At 46.2% G+C, this 25,118-nt stretch overlaps 1 protein-coding gene across 1 annotated transcript in view; it reads right to left on the bottom strand.

Moving 5' to 3' along the window:
• LOC116943868 (oxysterol-binding protein-related protein 6-like) overlaps positions 1-25,118 on the bottom strand; it is a 205,864-nt gene that overhangs the window by 79,750 nt on the left and 100,996 nt on the right. Inside the window, exons 3-7 of the mRNA XM_032957146.2 lie at positions 20,022-20,114; positions 9,815-9,937; positions 7,755-7,808; positions 4,101-4,214; positions 123-278 (exon numbers count right to left, since the gene is read on the bottom strand). Coding sequence (XP_032813037.1) covers positions 123-278; positions 4,101-4,214; positions 7,755-7,808; positions 9,815-9,937; positions 20,022-20,114 — 540 coding nt within the window. The remainder of the gene's footprint in view (positions 1-122; positions 279-4,100; positions 4,215-7,754; positions 7,809-9,814; positions 9,938-20,021; positions 20,115-25,118) is intronic.

The following is a 25,118-nucleotide window of genomic DNA, read 5'->3' on the forward strand; positions in this document are numbered from 1 at the left end:
GGAAGTTTCTATAGACGACCGAGTTGATCGGCCCGGGGTAGACGAGAGAGGGAAGGGAGGCAGCGGGCAGCCACAGGGACCTCCTCCTCTGCCGCCGAGGCACGACGGTGCAGCGCACGCACCTTGCCATCCGCAAAGTGCTGCCCCGGGCACACGTCCAGAGGGGACAGCAGATGGCGGCTGCCGGTGCCGGGGGAGCAGGCGATCTCGTTCTGACGGAAGAGGCGGTGGTTCCTCAGCTTGGATACCCACACGTCGAACATTTCCTGGGACTTGATCTGCCGAGAGAGCGGAGCGCGGCCGGAGGTCACGTTTCCGAGCGGGGCGGCCCTCGGACGTTGTACGGCGGGCGGTACGGCGCGCCGGGCCGCCGTGGTTTCGCGATCCGACGGCGCGGAAGCGTGGGGTACGGCGTTTGACTCGAAGTCGCAAGGGCGCGCGTTCAATTTTTGTCGTGATTGTTCGACTCGGCCCATCATCATCATCATCATCATCTCTCTCTGGGGAAGATAAAATATGACTTACTTTGAGGAAGGTCAGCAGCTGCTGTCAGGGAACATCTTGGATATTATCAAGCCCCTGTTAAGGCCAGAAGAAGCACGCAACGATGAGAGTGGTGTGGCCAGGACCACGTGTCTCACAACTTTTCTCTTCTTTTCAGTGCTCAAATTGGCACACTGCACCAGGTACTGTACTCACTTCTGGTCAAGTCGACCTAGGGGAGGCCCACGATAGATTAAGATACCTCTTGCGATTCATGTTATCCATGGCCACAATTGAATCGTGGTTGCTGAGAATCATGATATCACCCCCCCCCCTCCTCCACCCAAAGATAAAGATCCCCCGTATAGCCTTAACCGACTGTTTGGGGCAAGTGCTGTTAGCAAACACCTATTAAGGATGGCACGACAGATGAGGGGGTGGGTGACCATCACCACGCCCGGCCGCCTTTGTCTCCCCCATGCTCACACACACACACATTCCAGTGACCAAGCATGGAAATATACGCTGGCATATTTTGCACACATTCGCACGTGGTACACTAACAAGAACCATTGTACACATATGTACATACATCAGCACTGGCGTTTACAATGGGACAGTGACATGGCATAGCGGGAGAGCGCGTTCACAGCTTGCTGCGGAGATCCACAGTTCAAATCAAGAGGCCACCCTGATTATAGGTATTACTGCGGGGTGTCTTAATCCTGAAGATACGCGCCGCCTGTTGCACAGTGGCCATCGCAGAGTCGGCTACCGTGCGACCGAGTCGTGGTCCACATTTTTTTCTAATTAAAAAAAATTACCTGCAAACTGTTCCATCAGAGATTATAGATGGCAATCCTCACCCCCCCCCCCCCGCCCGCCCCCCTACGAGCTAAGACTGATGCCTGTTTACAGGCCAGGTGCTGTATCACCACGTGGCCCACAGGGCCTGCTGCCCCTGGGGATTCCACCCTGCTCCCTTTCATGTGTTTGAGACAAGGTGTGACGGAGACACCCCGGGCGCATTGGGCACTATATAAAAAACACAAATCATTCCCAATCGTTTTCGCATGTGAGCAAGCTTACAACACTGCTCTTTCATGCAGCGTGCTTCCACAGCGGGCTCATTAGCCCGGAAAATGTATCCGGGACCAATTAAAATGCAAGTAACATAAAACACAGTGAAACACAACATAAGCAAGCCAGCACATGCACAACGTGGGTATTAGAATTCGTTCACAGGGCATTTGACATACATGCACCGGAGGATATATTAGGACCTGTCAAACCTGTTTTAAAGAGTTACTGCTTTGCCATATATCTTTTTTTACAAATCGGAAATACAATGCGGGGCACAGAGAGGCGATCAGAGTCAATACCTCATCTTGACGCGTTTGCTGTTAAGCCGACCACGTGGCAATGTGGCAGGAGCACTCAGCTCGCTGGAGAAATCCGGACGAGTTAAAATCCCAGAGGGAGGCCGACTTAGGCCATCAACCATTCGGGTTCAAAAAAATTAGCACAATTTTACAAGAATACAACAGTGGTTGCCTTACGGACAGATTGATCCCCATCACAGGAATGTGGAAATTCCATCACCGTTTTAGAGATCACAACAGAAATGGGTATTGCCCCATGCTTGCTTGAACAGGGAGAGACACCTCCCTTATTAAAATGTCACTATCATGGCACAGAGGGAAAAGCGCCTTCATTATATAACTTTATATTGTCAGTAGAGTATCACATTATGTTAAGAAAAGGCACTGTAAGAGGATACCATAGAACTACGTATCACAATCATAGGGCCTCCCCCTGCTCAAACAAGCAGAGGCGGTGCTCATCTCCATTAATAGCTGACATCGTGGTGGAAATTCCACGTTCCTATGGTGAGAGGCAGTCTTCCCACAACTCAACCAACGGTTGTCTTGGAAAAAAGTGGTACTCAATTTGTATGACCCTAGAAGGGGAGAAATACCGCGTCAATTTACCTGTCGAGATTTGAACCTGGAACTTTTCAGTTTGAAGAGCAAAACGGGCATTAAATATTGCATCAAACAACCACTGGATGTGGTTATTAAACTATGCATGCGATTTACAGAACCACCTGGCCAGACGAACCAATCGTCGTGTCAATTATTAATTCGTGTGTCGACTTCCCCCAACGTTATTCCAAATTGCGCATTTGCATCAAGTTATCAGATGAAGAATGCACGCGGCAAACAAGGGCAGTGCATCAGCCCGCGCTAGGGAATGGCCTGCCAAAGGTGATGCCACAGAACTGCTTATGAGAAGTGACTTCTGACCTTGGGAACAAACAAACAAAAACCTCACGAGATTCGTAATTAACACAGTGCCGCCTTGTAAAAAGAACCGTCTCTTCAAGTGCCCTCTTATCCACACGAGGGAGGGGGGGGTCGCACTTTCCCACAATGCCTTGCTACTAACGGCAACGCCCATCTCGCGACAGTTCAACCCCATAATTTTATTTTCTCGGAGCTAGAATTTTAATACCGTGGTCTTTTTGCGCTAGTGACGAGGCTGGGACCATCAAATCTCTGACGCTCGAGAATATTTTTTCATCATGGGCAGCTGGCCAGAGTGAAACTCATCATCTCAGTGGTACTACCTCAGTGCTCTGACATCTGATCCACTGGACCGCCTTGCTTGCAGTGCCACATTAACAGGTCCTTACCATTTAAAGCTTTTGTGACTGCAAGGGTTCATCTTCTTTGGTTCTTTCGGTAAAGTCATTGTAGCTCTGTCGTCCCGACAGGTTGTTCCTTTCACCTGAAGAAGGCCACTTGTGTTGCGGCCGAAACGTCGTGAGAATTTTATTGTTTTATTTCATTATTTTATTCTCATTCTACGTGACTTTACCGAAAGAACCAAAGAAGAAGGTCCTTACCATCTAACACGACATAGTTGTCTGTCTTCCGGAGTAGTTTTCTGCAGGTATCATTTCACATATATATACATACCCCCAAAATGAACACACGTATTGGTGACCACATGAAGAAAATGTACATTTGTTGACTTGATATTAGATGGTTTAACACTTAGTAGGCTTCCGCGATAGATATCATCCATGATACAGGTTTTGTGGGTTAGATCGCGTAAATATAAATGTGTCGATAAACCCGCCACCACCTGACACAGCCGATTAGTAAGGTTTGTAACGTAAACAGAACGTGCCAATTCGTTACTGGTACAGCACACCGGTGTGTTGGAGAGCAAATCCACAACATTTACAATCCAAGGAGAGAATGACGGAATGACGGAGGATACAAAGCCCAGGAGCTCAGAGCGGCGGCGGCGGCGGCGACTCCCTCGCTCCGATAGGGCCCATCATCTGTCGCACAACGCTGCCGCTTAAAAAACAAAAAACTCTCGGTCCCGAACCGCGTAAGGCTCTGCACTAACACATTTGTCATACGGGAGCGAATAACGAACGCAAGCGAATATTACTCTCGGGAGAGGCCGGTCGCTGTGCCATTATTCATCTCAAGGGATAGCGTGGGGGGCAGAGGCCACGCTCCGACAGGGCTGCTGGGATGCTCCGGTAGGGGGGGGGGGGAGTGGTTAATGTTTCGCCCGTGTGAGAGACCGTCGCCAACCTTGAGGTGGTAGATGTACTCCTCCGTGTCCAGATCGATGCGCCTCGACTTCTTTTTGATGGACATCACGGACAGGCCAATGTCTATGCTCCCGTGCAGCTTTCCACGCTGCACCTGAACGCGCAGACACAGCAGGATTACAGTTGCACTTCTCAGTGCGCGACCAGTCAAGCATCAGCTTTTGGTTCTTCAATTTTCGCCTGCATGGAAATCACTCCCCTGCGACTTTCCTCGAATGTTTTTTTTTATATATCCCACAGCTGTCTCCGTTAATTAAATAAGCGAAATGTAAATGTTATTTGTGCGAATATATGTGTGCGTGTGTGTGTCCAGCATGATGGCAATTCGGGTAAGAGTGCTCGACTCACAATCAGACAGTTTTCAGGTCAAATTATGCCTGGAGTTGATTGGGCCCATCATCCTTGTGAGGGTCAATAAAATAGGTATCACTTTGTGTAAACTCAATAGTGTTTTGTGGGGGGGGGGTTTGTTCTTCCTCTAGAGAAACTGGTGCCTGGAATTGGAACGTGGAATTTCCACCACCATGCCAGGGCCACCAACGCAGATGAACACCACCACACGCACGTTTGGGGAGATAAAAATTATGGAACAGACCTTGCAGCCTGACTATCAATGACCTAAACACATGTGTCTTGTTGCTTTGTGCCCTGAACGTTGGCAACGGACGCCGCCATTAACTTTCTCCCAGAACCCGAAATCTAAAATCCACAATTCGCATTCCAGCACGTGACCTGAAGCCTCGGTACCCCTTCTGACCACGATGTTCACTTAAATGCAGTGGAGGAATCCATTTTTCGCGATGTGGCACAATCGACTGAAAGGCGTGCGGTGGCTGCAGAAGTCATATTGCGAAACGCTGCTGCGAGCCGGGCACAATGCCCCCCCTCCCCCGCCGTGCATCTGGTGCTCAGGCAGCGCGCGCGCCCTCAATCAGACGTCAACCGCCACGGCATTGCTCGCAGTTCTATGAGCGAGGTTAAATTACCCGGGGAGGTTGCTGGTGGAACTGCATCCGTGACAAATCGCCGCCTTAGCGGAGTGCATTTCCTTCGTCGTTACCAATTGTCATGTGTGTCGTACGCTGAGTGCACTGCACGCTAATTCCACGGGACCTTTTTGCCAGTCTCAAAGTATGAAAATTAAGAACAGACTTTACCCTTCTTGGCAATAAAACAGGTGTTAAGATATTCTTGGTTCTTTCGGTAAAGTCACCACATAGAAGGGAAACAATAAAATAATAAAAATATAAAACAATAAAATTATCGTGACGTTTTGACTGCAACACAAGCAATCATCATCAGGTGTGAAAACCACAGCAAGAAAATTTTGAAAAAAGTGTATTAACTACACGTGCTTGTGTAGTTAATACACTTCAAAACTGATTGGCCTACACCAGAGACCGCCTTCTTTATGGCCTAGTCTCACCAGTGTCAGACCAGAGAACGCCACAAGGCGAACAGCACAAGGACAATGCCACTACCAGAGGCATTTATAGCTCGGGGTGAGTAGCTACATCATGGGACCTTATTGCAGACTTGATTCCTTGCAAAAGATATCTATTTGGTGTTTGAACATCTTAACACCTGATTTGAAGCTTTCGTGACTGCAGGAATCCATACTCTTTGCTTCTTTCGGTAAAGTCACGTAGGTAGAAACATAATAATAGATCATGACGTTTCGATCGCAACACAAGCAATCATCATCAGCAAGAAAAAAAACTGCTAAAATAGGCCTACTTCAGCAGTTTGTTATTGCTGTGGTTGTCCCACCTGATGACGATTGCTCGTGTTGCGATCAAAACGTCGTGACCTATTATTTTTCTCCCTACGTGACTTTACCGAAAGAATCGAAGGGTATCTTAACACCTGTTTTATTGCCAGAAAGGGTAAAAAATTTCTTATTTTTCGTACTGTCCACTGAATCGTACACGTGTATGACAAGTATGGGTATGACAAATCACCATCCACCCCCCTCCCCTCCCCCGCCTCTTGCAGTTTGATGAATCGTCACGTGTGTACGTACATGCATGTACGCTGAACTTCTTTCGCACCGTGCGTAGCCAACCGTGCCAATCGGAGGTGCGGGGGATTCAATTATCGAATTCTCTTGCGAACGTCGCTTGTGAATCGTGGTGCCTCCTCTGATGCCGTGGAGGTGATGTGAACCCATCACGGCATGTCGATTCGGACTACTCGGCGTGCGTGTCGTGAGCTTGAGAACCAATGTTAATCATCCACCTTGCTAAAAGCAAGAAATGTATATTTCGCTTTACAAAAAAACACATATATAACATTGCTGAGCAAAGATGAGTCTGTTTGAGTGAATAATCATGCCATGATAACGAGGGGGAAGCATAAAATGCACAGCCACTTGCCTCAATGGGAATTTATCTTTTTTTATAATCGCACTAGAGTCTGGGAAAACGCGTTTGGAGCTAATTCCACGGCATTTACATGCAAGTCTGCACCGGTTGCATCTGCATTGCATTCGCATACAATGCACATTTTGCCATACCTGTCAACCCATGTGCTTTACACGTATTCTTGAAAAGGGAAATTGAGCTTTCAGGTCCATACGGCGTTCAGCCGTTTCAATGCGAGCAAAAAACTTGCTCGAGTCTATTTGTGTTTCTCCCTTGTGATGGGACTTTGTAGGATGAACCTTGACAATTTTTAAGGGCACGGGGTGACTAATAAGGTCTGAATTGGTCTGCAATAAGGTAGGGCACTGATAAGGGGTTGACAGGTATGTTTCGCATACGTTCTCGAATCCATGTCTTCCTTTTTCATGGCTCTGAACGGAATTCCAAGCACAGCGCATGGAGAGATGCATGCTTTTGAATTATCGTGAGAGACAGAAGAGACAGAAAGAGGAACACGTATATTCAGCACGGTTCGCTACGTACGGTGCGAAAGAAGTTCAACATATATACATAAGAGAAAAAATATATACGGAAGCTAATGGCATCATTCTCTTAAGGAGAGTGATTGAAACTAAATGGGCTTAGTCAGTACACGTAAACAGGGATGATGGACAATTGTGAAGAGCAGTAATGGAGTGGAAGCCAAGGAATGGAACGTGTCCAAGATGACGTCGCGGGATTTGTGACAGACGGCAGCGACTTGGCGAGGCTCTCATCCAGCAGCGGATTACTGTACTCTAGGCATAATCATGCACGTGAGGATCAATTGCTCATGAGTTAAATCAATAAGAAACATGCTCGTGTTACAACTAAGCAAATGGGAGTGAATGGGACTCACAAAAGAGGACAAACAAGAAACACGTGATTTTGGAACAGGAATACGATGATTTTTGCGAGTTGCGATAATTCGTATTCTGCATTCTTATATGTTGTCCAATATGTATGCGTGTCACGTGACCGGCACATTGCATGCGCAGTGTTCTCAGCATTGTCTAAGCCACCAGCTCCACAGAGCTGAACGTGCGGCCGTCTCATCGTTTAGTCACATCAACTGAAAGGAAGAGTTGAAAATGAGACCGTTCCCTGCACGTTGCTCGACCGATCTTGCATCGAGCTTGCGCGCACATTCCTGTTGTGATGACTTTGCTCATCGTTGACAAAAAGCATTGGATTTCGACCATGACAGGCACAACGAATAAGGGCAGGATCACCTCCGCTGGAGACTTGGCGTATTTCACGATCCCATTCTCCAGCACAAAAAACCGCTGCAACACAGAAGAGACGCAGATAAACAACACCGCTTCTTCTTCCCACTGCTCCTCAACGTGGCTATTTTGCTGTTGTTGTTGTGGTAGTTGGAATTTTATTCCCAACGTTTTCAAGCCGCACTGTGCGGTCGTTCACAAGAATGTCCCCCGGGAGAATTACGGTGGATTGTTGCGACATGCCAAGCTTGATAGACAAAACGATGATCATTTTTATTCCCGGGGCTGCGGTGATTTCCAAAACGTTCAGCCGGCACCGACCCACAAAAGGCCTCATGCAATCAGGCATGCAAAATGAACCGTGCTGAGGCATCATTACCCAACGAGAACAATCAGAGGAGCGAGTCCTCTCATTAAAATAACGGGCCCACTTTAAATTTCGATCGCGGATAGCGCCTCACCAGCGCACACACATGCACGTATTTTGGATAATTGCATTCGTTACAGGCTGGGGGAAAGACGGCATGTAAATAGTGTCAAAAAAGAATAATAGGCGAGTTAAAAATAAAACGTTAAGATGGTATTTGTAGATGTCACGCAATTAAACTATGGTGCAACAACAAACATCCCAAGAATATTTTTCAGGAGGGCCCTGTCTCAGACGGTTGGCTAATTCCTGTTTGCATCGCGACAATATATGGCAGAATTTTGATTTAAAGCTTTTGTGACTGCAAGGATTCATATTCTTGGTGCTTTCCGTAAAGTCGCGTATTTTATTGTTTCATTTCTACGTGACTTTACCGAAAGAACCAAGCACATAATATACGGTAGCTTAACTGGAGTGCTCTAAGATAGTCGGAGTCTACAAGAGGGTTCATGCGAACGCTACACGGTGAGGTCAGGAACCTTCTTGCTCTAACGGTTCATATAGGCGCCGCACTTGCTTCCGATGTGTGTGCAGAATTTCATCTTTGCCAAAATCCGCCATGGAGTAAGCGTGGCGGAACTGTGGCACAGTGGTTTCGCACCCTGTTCTACGAGCCCGGCAAACCTGAGTTATATTCATGGCTCGTGTATTCACACTCATTAACTGTCTGCAAACATCTTCACATATATAGAGGACCACGGAGCTTGGGCAATTGTTTGCGCCAGCTCACCGCTTGGCCAACCTTCTCAGTTGCCTGTGGTTCCTCAGCGAATGACAGATGCAATTTGCACAAACGATGCAAAATAAAACTACATAATCAGCAAATGATATATAAGCAAAAAAAAACTAAACTGAGCTATATAGCTCTTTTGCAGAAGTGACCTGGACACAAATGATAGCTGAACGAAGTGGCTCATCATGTCGAAATTTATCGCAGCCACATCCTCTCGACGTACGCCGATTCTAAACCTGGAGGGGAAAATTGGAGGACCAGGAGAAAAATCCACGAAACCATGGGGAGAGCATGCAAACTCCAAATATGCAGCAGCAGGCGTCACCAACCAACACTGACCAGAGTGGTGAAGTATGGTCAGATAATCTTCGTGACTGACACAGCACAGGGAGTCCTTCATCCAGCAGTGGATTGACAAAGGGCTATACATAAGTATTATTATCTTAGAATGCGTGTATGATGAACTTCTTTTGCACCGTACATAGCCAACCGTGCTAATCAGAGGTGCGGGGATAATCGATCAACCCCTCCTTCAAAAGTTGATGGATGGGGCCCCCCCCTGTAAAAATACACACACCTCGCTCGTGGTCCCCACGCGGTGGGGCGGTGAGTCCAACCCCCCCCCCTTCCCCCATTCTCTAAACTCCGCCGCAGTGTTCGGATCTGCACCCCGCGGAGTTTCCGTACCCCCTCCCTGCATGGCAGTTTGTGCTCTGTACCAGGCTCCTATTAAATTGAAATACAAAAAATATATGCATAAACATTTTTGTCTTTAAGTTGACGGATGGCACGTACCGGCACGACCAACTAGTCGTATGCGAGCAGTCCCTTCCCTCCGTTGAAACGCAAACACCACCCCCAGGTTTCCCCCCCCCCCCCCCCCCGTGTGAGAAAAGCGTGGCCCACCTTGTGCCAGCCCTTGAGAGGCCACTTGCGTTTCTTGAGCAGGAAGCCCTCGTGCCTCTCGGGTTTGTGAACGTCCGGCTGCCCTGACCGGAGGCCCTCGATGATCTCCCACCCCTGGGCATCCTGGGAAGAGCAAAATGGGAGGACAGAACAGAGCGGTAGTTTCAACAAAGGCTCAAAACAATACCGGTTACACTAAAACTAAACTAAACTTTGTATTTCACCAGGTAAGGCTCACTGAGATTTATAGCTCCGTTGCAGAAGTGACCCGGCTACAAACGACAGTGCAAAGAAGTGGCTTATCATATGGAAATGTAAAGCAACCAAATACTTTAAACGCATGTCGATGGTCAATGTGGAGAGAAAAACCGGAGGACCCGGAGAAAAATCCACGCAACCACAGGGAAAACATGCAAACTCCAAATATACAGGTGTCAGGGGTAGGGATCAAACCCATGAACTCCTATATACCAGGCAAGGTATTTAACATTTTGCCACTCTGGTGCAAGCGTTTTTTTTATCCAATTGTTTATTTTTTCAAAATTATTTTCTATTCGTGCTCAGGATGTCATGTAACGAGATGAAGGGATTTCGATTTGGAGCCCTCATTAAAAAAAAATGGCATCAAGGGATACATCAGCATCGCCCCGTTAACTGCCTCTCATCCGCACGAGGCGCTTGGGTTCCACCACCCTCTTGTGCACACTGCAAAACGTGTTCGCCCCGAGGCAATTCGACCCGAAATCAAAGCTGGACCACGCCGACTGTTTCCAGTCGTCAGACCTGGACCACACCGAAATTAAGCAATGAACTTTGTTTAACGAGACGGCTATTTCGCGAAGTCATTCGTGATCGGCCAGAGACCATCCTCTCGCTGCACTCGAGGGCCTGGCTTCAATCACGGGTGTCTGACCTGTTTCAAATTCGGTGGAAAAATTCATTGTTCCCCAGATTATTTGTACCCCCCCCCCCCGCGGGGATGAAATATTTGCTACCACCGACAAAGAGGTTACCCTGAATTAATTGTTCCCCCTGTTTAGGATTATGGTTATGGATTACGAATAGGCGCTGCATTGGTTAGGACAAATTAGTACTAAACAGATGGTAGGGAAATGATAAAAGTAAAGTGAAAGCAAACTGCACAACTGTTTCACAAAATTTCTCCCCATTCGTCAATAACACTGTGGCCTTAAAAACAAAACGTGGTAAAGAGGTGACAACCTCTTGGCAATGGCCCTTCCTCAGGGTGCATTGAGAGGCCAGAGAGGTACAGTCACTACGAATGTGTTGAGTCGTTCTTTTGTTACAGTTTTTTTTGGGTAGATCGACACAGCCAATTAGTAAAGGTTGTTACGTAAACAAAACAGGCGTGGTTCGTCCACTAAGGGCGTTGGGGCACTGCCCCACCAATTAGCTGGAGATGAGAAGAAAACATTTTCTTTAAAAAAATGTCCTATAAATAGTTTTGTTGCGTTAAAAAAAAAAATTAACTGTAATGATTCTTTCAACATGAATTACCTAATGAAGATAACATTTTAAGTTGTTCATATTAGAAACCACTGCAACACCACAGTCTGCTTTGTGCTTCGGGAAGGTCTCGTGGCAGCTGCGAAAGCGTCCGAGCGAGAGATATCCCCCTTCATTAATTGCGATGAGCTTCACACTTTAGCCGCGCCGTTTGAGACTCATTCCGGGCGGTGAAAAAGGCGCCCGTGGCTGCGACGCCGATGTCACGACGCTAGGTTGCATCGTGCAAATATTGCAGGTCACGGCCTACACGCACGAGGAAACAGCGGCAATGGCGATGGCAGCAGGTGCAGCAAATGAAGAATTAGCAAAGGACACTGTGGGAGTCACTCCTAAATATTCCATTTGAAAGGCTTGTGTAGTGTGGACTTGAGGGCCATGAAGGCAGCATTTGAGTGCTTTGTTTTGTTTAGCATTGTTTATCAATGCCTACCGTTGATAGATAAGACATATCACTTTCACGGGAAGGCCAATAACATGACGTGGTTTGCCTTAATTAGAACACCAAATTTTCAGAGGTCACTCACAACAGCCCCACCTCGTGGCAATGTCACGAGCCGCCACTGAAACAGCACGTGGCCAATTCGTCACTAGCACATCACACACAGCGGTGTGTTCGAGAGTAAACCCACAACGTTTACAATTCGAGTACGACGTTTCGCCAGTAATTACAACCAGCAGCATCAGGTGACGGTCGGATTTGTGGAGAAATCCTGTTTCGTTCTTAAATAGAGGGGTAAATATGATGAAGTCACCTGTGAGCCAATCAGGCGTGAAGGCCAGAGGGGGTGGGAGAGGTTAATGTTAAGCATTACAATGGATATCCCATTACCGGTTGGGTTATTCATAAGGTCATCAACATATGTTATGCATGCACATTATGCAGGTGGTGGTGAGTTTAACGACACATTTATATTTACACGATGTAACCCAAAAAATAAAAAAAACCTCTATCATGGATAATATTGGTCGTGAAAGCCTCCTACGACGCGTTAAACTGCGCTTTCGTTACTTGTGCTTGTGCACCACTGCCAGTGCAGTATCACCAAACAATCTGTTTCACGACTACGTTTGAAAAGGGGTTATTATTATTATCATTAAGCTTTCAGTTGAAAATGCATGGGCATTGACACCAGCAAATTAAAATTGCTTTCTGACAACAACAAAAAAATAACTGGGCAAAATTGTTCAGAGCGGTGAGAAACAAAAAGAAATATATATTTTGGGAGAACTCGTACGCGCTCTCCGACAAAGGCTCAGCGTTTCTGAGACAGCAACCATGAACTCGCTGGGCCAACCCAGACGCCTCATGCTTCTTGTAAATGGAATCAATTACACTTCGTGTTTTATATATTTAAACTGCTGGCAGCCAATGCTGTGCAGTCTGCATTACAAAATGTTCCGAGGCCAATGTGTTACTTATTTTTCTTACGCAACTTCCGTGAAAAACTTTTGGACAGTTTGTGAATATTAAAAAAAACCCCGATTGTTATTTTAAAGACAGCGAAATAACGACTGCATCACCGTACACGCTTACTAAATATAACGAACCAAAAAAAAAACCCCGCTGCAAATTGTATTTTAAACGAGGCTGTTATTAGATGTTTGGTGGAACTGCTTGAAGCTGAAGCTTTGTTTTTGCACGAAGGGTGAAGAAATTGGTTACAATGTGGGCATATTACATGTGTGCTATTGCATTCGAACATGTAACCTTTGCACGTGTAACTTTGCACGTGTAACATTGGAAGTGCAAATATTGCACGTGTAACACAGGACTTGAAAGATTGCGTATGTAATATTTCATGTAGAATTTACACAGACCGCATTCTCAGTGTCATTGCTAAGGTGATTCTTACAATTTCAAGGCGGGATAGGGTAAGCAACCTGGAAGTTCAGAATAGAAGACGACAAGAAAATGTTGTAGGTGTGATCCAAAAGAGGATGCTGTGATGGGTGGGACATGTGAGCTGGACCGAGGAGGCAGGTGGCCAAGGCACGCATTGGAGTGGCACCCGGAGGTCAGCGACAAAGGGAAAGATCGATCGCCCCAGATGGTGGGACAATGTGAGAGGAGTCCTAGGCGGTGAGGTCTCGCTTGTGCAGCTGTAGAGGATTCTGGCTGAGGGTTGGAAGCCATGGAAGTGATGCAACAAAATCAATTGCGTAGGAACAATGACAACTTCTGCAGCTGTATTGGAAGCAGTTTGATGCATCAATTCGTGAAATAGAATAAGTTCTCATTCTCACGAGACCTGTATTGAAACGCGCGTGAACTTTGATTCCTTTTCTTTTTTATCAGAGGCTACAATTCACTTTAACGTTAAAACAAAAATCAATTACGGAATCAAATTGTGACACTCAATCGCAACAATTCATCGAAAAGCAAAGGGATGAGATCACAGCTCCAAAAATATCCTCACTACGTGTTTAAGAAGTCAAGGCAAAACAATTACACTTCAAGCGAGGTCTCAGCTCACGCCTGGGAGTTTGAAGATGAGACCACACACAGAACAATTCCTAAGTCGCTCACAGGAGCTTACCTTCACCCAAGACCATACGACACCCAGCATGTCAATCGTTTGATGATAAATTACAAGTTTTCAGCAACGAGAGCTGGTGGATACCGTACGCAGAATATCATTTGGCATTTTCACAACTGGTTTGAGGGCTTCGAATGACGAGGACCGTTAGTCCAGTTCCGTATCGACATCTAATTGGAATGGACCACGTTATGAATAAAACATTAGGGTTCTCAGACCTATGTGCAAAACTTTTAAATGGGGATTAATAATTTTCCAGGTACACCAGATGCAATAACTCTGAGTGCTAAAGGCAGGCAACAATCTTTGGCTTCTGAGCTGTCTCGTACGCACCAGAGCATCTTCACGGAAATCTGAAGTGGCATGGTTCAAGGAGATACAGATTTGTATCAAACAGATATTGCACCAAGGACCGAGGCTGCTTTATCTCAACGAGGTTGTTGAAGCAAATAAGTGAATAATTAAATATCTCACCCGCTTAGGAAGTCTCTTTAAAGTTGCCCCTTGAAGCGTGGAATGCCATGCCATGTTAACAGTTCCCGGTCGACGGGCTCCATTTATCCACGGCACTGTTGCCATGGGAAATTTCCAAAGCGGTCGGTAGTCTGCCAGCAAAGAGGGCGATAAACTAAAAACTATTTTATTTATTTTACCAGGTAAGGCCCCACTTAGCTATGCAGCTCCTTTTTGTTCAGAAGCTACCTGGCCATCACAAATGATGGCTCAACGAACGTGGCTTACGATCATGTGGACCATTTAAAGCAGCCAAATACCCTAAAAACCAGCGGTCGGCAACCTTTAAAAGTAGGCATTTTTTTTGTCTTCGACCAACATAGCTCCGAGAGCCGCATCACACGCAAAGCTACTTGTACAATAAACACAGCGACAGGTTCACAGCAGATGACAGACACTTTCCGATTTAAATAAACCAAATAGGTGATGGAATAGACGGCTGTCTTCCTCCTTACTAATTCTTTAACGATACAGTTTGACTGTTGTACACTTTGTTCTCACCAAGAAACTCCACAGAGACCCATTCCCCCTTCATGTTTAATACATTATCTGTACGTTAAATTACGTTTAAAGATTCACGTTTTTTTTACAAACGGCTGCCCGCATGGGGGGTGGGGGGAAGCCAAAGAGCCGCAGGTTGTCGATCCCCTCTTGCTTCGGACGCAAAGTAGACTCTAAAACGTAGCAGGGGGGGGGGGGGGAATTCCCCGTGGGCCGATGTGTGGACGATCAAATACTGCGCTCTGACTGCTTCACGGCGGACGTTAAAGATGCCGCGATGTCGTTCGCAAATGGGGCAGGGCCGGCGAGTTTGACGGCATTCAATTTGCCAAATTCGAGAAAGCACCCACAATCACACTGTAGTTGGGATGGCACACACGGCACCATCGCCGCCTGCTCCTCTTACAACCCACCCCCCTCGACTGTGATAGCCTTGGGAACCCCTGGCCCCGACGTCCTTGTAAGGGCCGGGTCCAGTGGGTCAGTGGTGGGAACTCGCACCCTGGCTAGGGAGAGTTAGAATAGCCTCCCCCTAGGCACCCATAGCCGGAGGACCCTGAGTGTAGTCTTGTGTTAGGGCACGTTAGCCCAGAGGCAGTACCCTCCCTAGACAGTGGTGTAGGAGGGCCCTGAGTGTAGCCCTGTGTTAGGGCACGTTAGCCCAGAGACAGTACCTCCGTAGACAGTGGTGTAGGAGGATCCTGATTGTAGTCCTGTGTGAGGGCACGTTAGCCCAGAGGCAGTACCTCCCTAGACAGTGGTGTAGGAGGATCCTGATTGTAGTCCTGTGTGAGGGCACGTTAGCCCAGAGGCAGTACCTCCCTAGACAGTGGTGTAGGAGGATCCTGATTGTAGTCCTGTGTTAGGGCACGTTAGCCCAGAGGCAGTACCTCCCTAGACAGTGGTGTAGGAGGACCCTGATTGGAGCCCTGTGTTAGGGCACGTTAGCCCAGAGGCAGTACCTCCCTAGACAGTGGTGTAGGAGGACCCTGAGTGTAGTCTTGTGTTATAGGGCACGTTAGCCCAGAGACAGTACCTCCCTAGAAAGTGGTATAGGAGGACCCTGAGTGTAGTCCTGCGTTAGGGCACATTAGCCAGGAGGCAGTACCCTCCCCAGACAGTAGCTGTCGGTGGACAGTAACCCTGAGTGTACTGGGACTGTACTGCCGAGCGAGGTGTTTTAATAAACAGTGTTGCCTCCAAGAACCGACTCCGACGCCTCCTGAATCCACAACACTCCACCTGTACCTGTGAACGCCGATATTTGTTTTCGTCGCCGAGGCTGCTTCTTCCGTTACAGGGAGGAGATGCATTGCGCGGCATAGAAAGCGCATCAATTCCACTTAACGAACGCGTGTGTTTAGACGGAAGCAGCAGTGAGCCACTGCTTATATAGCATTTATTTAGAACTGCTTTTTGTGTTTAAGTTGTTGTCCTTCCCCCACCCCACCGCACCGCAAACCTCCCAATTAGCACGTCTAGCCACGTACAGTGTGAAAGAAGTTAAGCATATGTCCATACGAGCCGGTCGGTTCGTCGATGTGGGCCGCTACATCTCGAGTCGGTCGTCACGCACAAGGCTCGTCGATGTCCAGCTACACTTGCTGCTGATGCTAATCATCATCATCATCTCGGGAACTCTCGACCGACCCCCTCTATTCCGGTCCCTGAGCAACATTGCCCCCCTCACGTACAACAGGGAGTTGCAACAACCAGCGAGCTACCGGAGAAGATGAAGGCCAAACACAAGCCTGCCGCCACGGGAAGTTCTGAAACAAAAAAACCCCCGCCTGCCGCACGTCTCCCATCACGAAGACCGACCGCGGCCCAAACAGCCGCACCAGGACTGCTTGCTTAGATATGAGCGACGGTTGGCTACGTACGGTGCAAAAGAAGTTCAGCGAACGTGAGAGACCGGCTGGCGGGAGGAATGGCGGGAAAACTCAGCACCAGAACCTCCAAGTCCCCGTCTTGTTTGTCCGCCTGGCTTCTTCAACCTGGCATGCCATGCCAGTGGTCCTTGCCGAGCAGGTTCCGGACAGGGCAAGGTCTCTGTGTGGCCAACCTCCACTGTTGGGGGGGGGGGGGGTCTTCGTATGTACCATACGTTGGACTTCTTTCGCACCGTACGTAGCCAATCGGAGGTGCGGCAATCCGTGACGACCGGCACTGGGCGGCTGCGGCACCGTGCAAAATAAATGTCGCACCATTGTTCATGACTGCCCACTGACTTACGTTCAGCGGAACTCTACGGAAAATTATAAACATTATACAGTATCGCCACCAAAGGATGCTGTCGCACGGCTCGGTGATTACGCACTCGCTGAATTCATTAATCAATTGGCTCTGGAGCAACAACCCATGTCGTGATTGCATTGCGAGCTGGTGGGAGACGTGGTTGGTGGGTGATTGTCTTTGGCAGAACGTTTTCTCCAAACGCCCACTCCCCGAGCAAGAATCAAACTTTTTCCAGCAAATTCCACCGCAATAGTACCACCTATTGTTCAAATTTGAACCCTCTTACAGGGCCCATATTATAAATAGTTGACTCTCGCTGTTGGGGTAACTGAGGCCGAACTAGCAGGGTTCATGTGAGGACTTGGTGTGGCCCTGAGGTCATCATCATCATCGTGGCAAAGCTATGTTGCTGTGGAAACCCCTGCGGAGCAGTGGGTCTGAGATTATAGTGCTAATGTGCAATCAGGGCCTGCCCACTCACTCGGGATGGAAGGATTCATCCACTGTGACAATTCTAAGAAGCGTCATCATTCATAAATGATGGACGAACTTGTATTGCGCGCTCTCTCTCCATGGCGTAATGAAAAGTCTCGGAGCGCGTATCCCCCTATCGGCAGCTGTCCCTGTGCAGCACAAAGTAACTCCATGCCTGGCTCGGCGATGTGCATTCGTCTGCTAGCAGGAGGTGATGATTGGTCGTAGACTATTTAGAGGGTGCATTAAAAATAACTAATTTTGTTATGGTAGGAAACTGGGAGAACGTGGATTGAAACCTATGTGGAACAAGCGGGAGGAAGGGACAAAGTCCACAAAGAAAGGTCCCCGGGTTGGGAATCGAACCCAGGTTCTTCAGGCCGTGAAGCGCCTGTGTAAACGCAGCACCATCGTGACGCCATCACGGTTCTGATTTGAATCACAATTTGTATTTTTATTCTGCGTTGCAGCGAGATAGTTGTATGAAGCAATAGATTTGTATAAATGAAGGAATCAGAGGCACATTTAATGATTCTTACACTTAGAATGTTTTCATGTTTTGTGATTGCAATAATTAAATTTTATGAATTAATGAACCAATCAATCATTACACACATATCACTTATCCACCACCCATTTTGACCGAGACACAAGATGTATGTGAACGTAAGGGCAGACTCGAGTTATGTGCGAAGATAAGATACAAATAGCCACAGGCACAAGGCGAGATGGACACCGCACACTTAGTACTGCCTGTATATTTAGCCAAGCACGTGCCATAATGATTTTTTTTTCAGCAAGCCATTAACAAAATGGCTATCCTTGATGTTTAATTTGCATTCCATTTGATTTACTCCATCGTTTGCCAATGGATAGATTAGACCCTTGGGATAAACAAAAAGCATTTGCCTGAACACAGGTCTGTTAAATTGATGCTGCTTATAATAATTATTTCTATTTGTAGAATGTCTCCTATTTTAATAGAGAGACGTGGTTGTGTGTCAATACACCTTGAAATGGAACTTTCTCAAAGCAATGCCTTCCTTTTGTTTGCGGTGTCACTATTTTCCAAGAACATTCAATTTGTAACGAAAGAGACTTAATGAACTCAATATCTGGAGACATTTGCTTGTTTGAGTTTTGCAATAACGGTAAAATTTTCTAGTACGGCCATGGATTTATTTTCTTTTTTTACCTATGAAGGACACAAGAAAGCCTGCAAACATTTGTAAGACCCAGAGACAGAAATGATCGTGGCACATTAAAATGAATTACCTCTAAGATGCTGTACTCTAACATTTTCAATTAATGTACCTGTAAACGTGACAGCAAATGAATCCCTGGTGACCTGTTTATGCAATGCCAATTATACTGTCATATGATTTGTTGGTTCATGAGTGTAAAATATTTTATAGTGTTTGTGCATACGTGTGGTGCAGCGGTTCATACAATGCGCTCTCAAATCCCAGCGACGTGGATTCGATTCCCGGCCACAGGTAACATCAGTCCAGTGATGTCTGAATCTGTGCTGGCAATTGCCTGGTTTGACTCGGGCTTAAACGAATAGCTGGTGTGGCACGAAAACATTCGCACTGGGGACCCAAAGGTGGTCACACCACACACTTGTGCACTGTTCCGGCATTAATAGGTGCCCACTAAATTACTTTGCTCCCAAGGCCTCAACGGTAACACGGGGGGATCTTTAACCTATTTTACATGGCACTCGTCAGAAATCACGGCATTGGTGGTTCACCACTGGGCGAGTTGCGGAGTAGGGGCTAAAACCTAACGGTGAAATTCCTGCATCTGGCTCAAAGCCAAGCAGGACCAGGCGGGGCAAGGCGTTAAGCATCAAGTCTGGACAACTCAAACGTGGCATCACTGTGCTATCTATCCACACACGCGCACACACACACACGTTTCAACTCGTTCATCACGTGAACGAGTTGAAACGGGTTCTGCAGTAGAAAAAAAACAACAACCTGGCACCCCCTGAGCCGTGCTGGGTTGCCTCGGCACACCCACTGCAGAGCAATGCGCTTCTCCAGCAGAGAAGGGGCCCTTTTGTCTTGTGTGTGGGGTGTTGTAGCGCAGCGGTGGTGCAGCGGTGAGCACGCTGCGCTATAAAACTCGGCGACCCGGGTTCGATTCTCGCTCACGCCCAACACCACTGGCGATTATCTGAAACTGGTCATGGGCCTCCCCTAGGTCGGCTCAGCCTCAAATGAGTACCCGGTGCGGTGTGTAAACATCGCCACCGGGGAGACAAAGGAGGTCGGGGCGTGGTGCTGGCCACCCACTCCCTGGTGTGCCGTGCCGGCCTTCATCGGTGCTCGCGAACAGCACTTGCCCCAAAAGTCTGTTCAGCGCTATGCGGGGGATCTTTGTCTTTATGAATGCACGTGTGAACCCACTTTCTTGGGGGAGGGCTGTGCAGACGTGAGACGGGAGGCCAGGATGGAGTCGTGGCCTGCAGACACCGGACTCTCGTCTGCACTTGTCATCGACTGGAGGGCACACAGTCAAACACACACACACAGGTAGTCAGAGGTTGTATTATAGTTGCATTTTTTATCAACCAAAAATATCACCTAGAAATGTTTTATTAAAGTTTATATATATAAACAAACTGCATTAAATAACGTTATCGTATTAGTAAATATAAATAGAACGGGTGATAAAATATATACAGTAAAACCTTGGATTGTGAGTAACTTGGTCTGCGAGTGTTTTGCAAGACGAGCAAATTTTTTAAATAAATATTAATTTGATAAACGAGCGAGGGTCTTGCAATACGTGTAGTACGTATACGCTTTGTCTGCCGAGCGTCACGTGATCACAACTGATATATGAGTGCTTTGGATTACAAACACGTTTCCGGAAAGAATTATCGTCGCAATCCAAGGTTTTACTGTAACAGGTAATGTATTGGTAAACGGCTCTTCTTCAAAGCACATTAATCACGTTATAATGAAGGGCAATAGTTGCCCAAAAAGTCGCCTATTATATATTACTACTTTTACAGCATTATTGTCTAATGTATTGATGCTTTTTTGTTAATATATAAAGAGGTGTCCTTAAACCGAGGAAAGCCTCATCGAGCCTCAACATATTTCACTGAGGTCCGACGTTGGTAAGTTTGGCACAATTACCGGTTGAGTGGCGAGCAAGAGAAAACTGGAATAGCAAGAAACACCCCAAATTACAATCGCATAACCCTCACGTGACCTTACAGGTAGGGAGGCTGCCTACTTGATGTGCTGCCATCTGTAGATTAAACAGTGGCACAGCATGTGATGATCCACCATCGACCCTCATCTGTGTCATTCACCTACCTCGCCTCCAAACGGTAATATTAATACAGTACACATTTGGAATTTGCACAAATTATTATCGGGCAAGGCTATCACAACAACAACAACTGCCGTTCACCAACAATTGGTGGTGACATCACCATGGCACTTGTGCCAGGCGAGGTGTACCTTGAGGCAATTTGATGTGTCTAAGGTCACAGAACACACCCAGGTGCCATGGGTTGACCAACTGAGATGACTGGCAGATACACCACCTGTGCTCCCCACTGTGCCAACTTGTTGCGCTTTAGCCACCTGGCGCTCCGCTCATTGTTGTTGTTGTTGGACAGCGACTGCCTCTAACTGCCCAGTAGCGTCCTTCACGAACCTCCTCTTGAGGCTGATCTCGAGACCGCTGGTACCGGTTAACGCGCAAGTCCAATGAGTTCCACATTCATCTGTACCACATCAGTTCATCTCTTTTTTCTAGCCCATGCCGCGCCCCTTTTAGCTCCCTCTATCAACCACAAAGGTGCTGTTTTCACAAGTCTGTATAGTCATCTAGTAGGGTGGGTGACCCGTAGTATTAACTAGGGTGGCCTCTGTGCTCTAACCGTGAACCTCTGTGACAGGCGGCAAACGCGCCACCGTGCGGACATATTCACTGCCCCACAGCGCTGCACCGTTACAGGCTTGCACCACATCGCCAGCTGATTCTGAACAGTGTTTCAAAGTATTCTTGGTTTTTTCGGTAAAGTCACGTTGAAGGGAAACAACAAAATAATAAAATATATATAAAACAATTAAAAAAATTCTCACGACGTTTCGACCATAACTCAAACGGTCATCTTCAGGTGTGAAGATGACCGTTTGAGTTATGGTCACGTAAAGTCACGTTGAAGGGAAACAACAAAATAATAAAATATATATAAAACAATTAAAAAAATTCTCACGACGTTTCGACCATAACTCAAACGGTCATCTTCACACCTGAAGATGTTTTATATATTTTTTATTATTTTGTTGTTTCCATTAAACGTGACTTTACCGAAAAAACTAAGAATATGAATTACTGCAGTCACGAAAGCTTTAAATCAAAATTTAATTTTTCAAAGTTTAACTTCCTTAAGGCTGCTGGAGGAGGAAAACAATCCGTAGTCATTAAAGCCTAAAACAAAAAAAATACTTGGGGAAAAAAAAGCCTATGTTGTGCTTGGCAACAAATGTATTTTGTGTGTAGGTTACACAATGGGCAAAGGAGTCACAAAGCTGAAAACATTGGTTATTGTGTAGCCTCAGGACCTTGTGAGAGGAATACTAAACAAAATGCATATTACTCTATACCAAAAAATAACCTACACTTTACGATAGGTATCGTCTGCCTATTTAATTTCGGTGCTTCTACCCTCCACAGCGATGATCGTGATTATGTTGTGCCACGTATTGTGCCTTTTTGCGTCGATCATCCGCCAGCAAACATCTGGCAGTTTTACCAGCGTTGATTCGAGCAGAGTCTGACTTCTGAGACGATGAATGCCGACACCAGTCCAAAGTGCTTGTGTCGAACCGATGCGGCCGATACTATACACTCGTAGAAGGCCATGTGGCTGAAAGGATGTGTAAAAAAAATGTTTTTAAGCGGAAGGACAAATATGGGAAGGAGGCATATGGGCTGCTTCTTTATTGCTTGCTAGCTGTACTACCCGGCTTCGCCCGGGACTTGGATCCACCACGCCCGGCCGCCTTTGTCTCCCCAGTGGCGATGTTCACACACCACAGCAGTTACTCGTGTAAGGCTGAGTCGACCTAGGGGAGGCCCAGGAGCGGTTGAAAGAATCTTCACCGGTGGTGGCCGTGAGCGGGAATCGAACTCGGGTCGCCGGGTTCGTAGCGTAGCGCAGCGTGCTAACCACTACACTACAATGCGTTACACTTCCACATGCGCGGGTCACGTGACAGATTTGACGTCAATGCTCACTTGCCGTGCAAAAAATCTATGCATTATTGAGCTCCCCTCCACCAAACAAAACACAAAAGTGTATTTTTATATTTTTTGCATGGTGTAGAGTTTGGAAAGTACCCACATGGCAAATTTCAAGTTTGTTGCATGTCGGGAAGTACGCTAAACATTTTGAACAGACACACATCCACAACTTTGCCTTTTATATATATGGAGATATTCTACACAAAAATGCTAATATAAATTCCTGCAGTCACGAAAACTTTAAGTCAAGATGCTAATGCTTATTTTGTACAATTTATGTTACCGTTTCCTTGCTAAATAAAATGTATTTATATATTGTGTTTTGGGGCTGTGCTGCATCGTGAGTGTACTGTAAATTTTGAATCAATAAATCTATGCATTGGTACATGTTTAGCCTTCATAATGTAAGATTGCATAATTCCCTGCAGAAATAATAGGCCTGCATTGGAATAAAACCATTCACTGCATGTATATTGAGTTAGGATGCTAATAACTCGGCTGCCAAAAACTATTACAATTAGAACTTTCGCATAATGACATTACATGATTTAAGAAATGTAATCAGCGCTACATTTGTGTCATGAAGTTATGCTTGTATACGTCTCATATCTCAGAGTATTGCAATTGTTTGTCTTGGTTTGGCCAAGTCATAACAACTTTTAACAACAAAATACAATTAAATTGCTTCCAATTTCAGCTGGTGAGCAGCAGCAGAATTCGAAATGTTGGCGACATGAAAGATACATACCATAATGCACAACTAATTTGAAATGATTGTGCATCTGGGCATGAGCTTCACTAATCCGCACACGTACAGCAGTCATAATCAGCATCAGCCGTGGTCAATCCACTCCCCAAAGCACTCCCACCTCTTACAATCCATGAGCAGATTTCATAGATAACCTGTTGGATGAGTTCCGTTCCTTGGTTGTCACTCCATTATTCGTTTGATCATCCCTTTGGGGTTAATTAAAGTAATTCTAAGTTGTAAGAAATATTCTTAGTCTCGTGTCCTGCTACCACGGTCGTATGTTCATCTAGCCAACAGACCAACAGGTGCTACATACAACAATATCCACCACTGGCTCAAGATCATACACACAGATGAGCAACATTGCTCACTCATCTGAGCTACGATTTTGCTCGAAGTTTGCCCAGGATGGACTCACTGAGTCTCAAGACTTTTTTCTTCTAGAGGATTCTGCTGAGGATGTTTGGCCAATTCTGTATGCGGTATGTTTGCCTGTTGAAGAAAACTGTAGCACCTGGAGAATGCCAAGACATAACAGAAGGCAACACTTAAAATCCACACGGATAGGTCAAAACGCTACTTGCTGTGCAATTTGTTTTAGTATTTCGCATGGGTTTAAAGATGAAGTATTTGGTTTTTTTTCCCTCTCCAAATAATGGATTATGTAACATAAAGTGTTCGTGCTTTTTTTAACAAAAAAATGTGAGGGCAGAATGAAACGTTATCTCGTGACCACAGAAAACACTGAAGGTGCAGTACTACTATACATATTGAGAAGGCTATTTAAATAATGTTTTTGGTGCTTTCCAATTTTGGTTTTAGGCTACGACTTAAGTGCATAGTGGCCTACGGTAGAGAAGAACGGATGTCACAGGGTATTTAACATCCACTTTACAATGATGGCATGGCTTTTGGTGATTCTCCCCAGTAATAACCAGGAAGAAATGGAAGGGGATTATGAACGGTGGGTTCCGTGGCTCAACAACAGGCATATTCTGACGAGTTAAGTGGCAATAAAACATAACCTTGGGAGGAAAAAAAAACCCCACAACATAACAAAACAATTTCGCAATAATTTTTGTTCGAAAACAGTTTCACAATGCAACATTTGAAAAATGAGACCCACCATCACTCCAATGATTCGGTGCGTAGGTGTATCAATTTATTTGCAAATATGCACGTTTCTGAATGTGCTTCGACTTTCTGCTGAGAACAAATAAAAATCCACTTAAACGCAATTAGTAATTCCACGTATACTGATCATTCTGGGAAAGTCTAGATGTAGTATTAAACATACCCACTTGTATATTTAGTTCTCTATACTAATAAAATCGTGTGCCTGGAAAACATGATATGTTTACAGCCTCTACAGGATTACCATATATATTTTTTGGCAATTCAAACAAAAAAAGACGACCATTGCCATGACACGTTTATTGTCAAAAAGCAGCCCGTGTCGCACACAGCCAATTGTTCTCAACCG

The sequence above is a fragment of the Petromyzon marinus genome, chromosome 19 (genome assembly GCF_048934315.1).
Source record: "Petromyzon marinus isolate PM22_M1 ecotype Great Lakes invasive population chromosome 19, UKy_Petmar_22M1.pri1.0, whole genome shotgun sequence".
NCBI classification, from domain to species: Eukaryota; Metazoa; Chordata; class Hyperoartia; order Petromyzontiformes; family Petromyzontidae; genus Petromyzon; species Petromyzon marinus.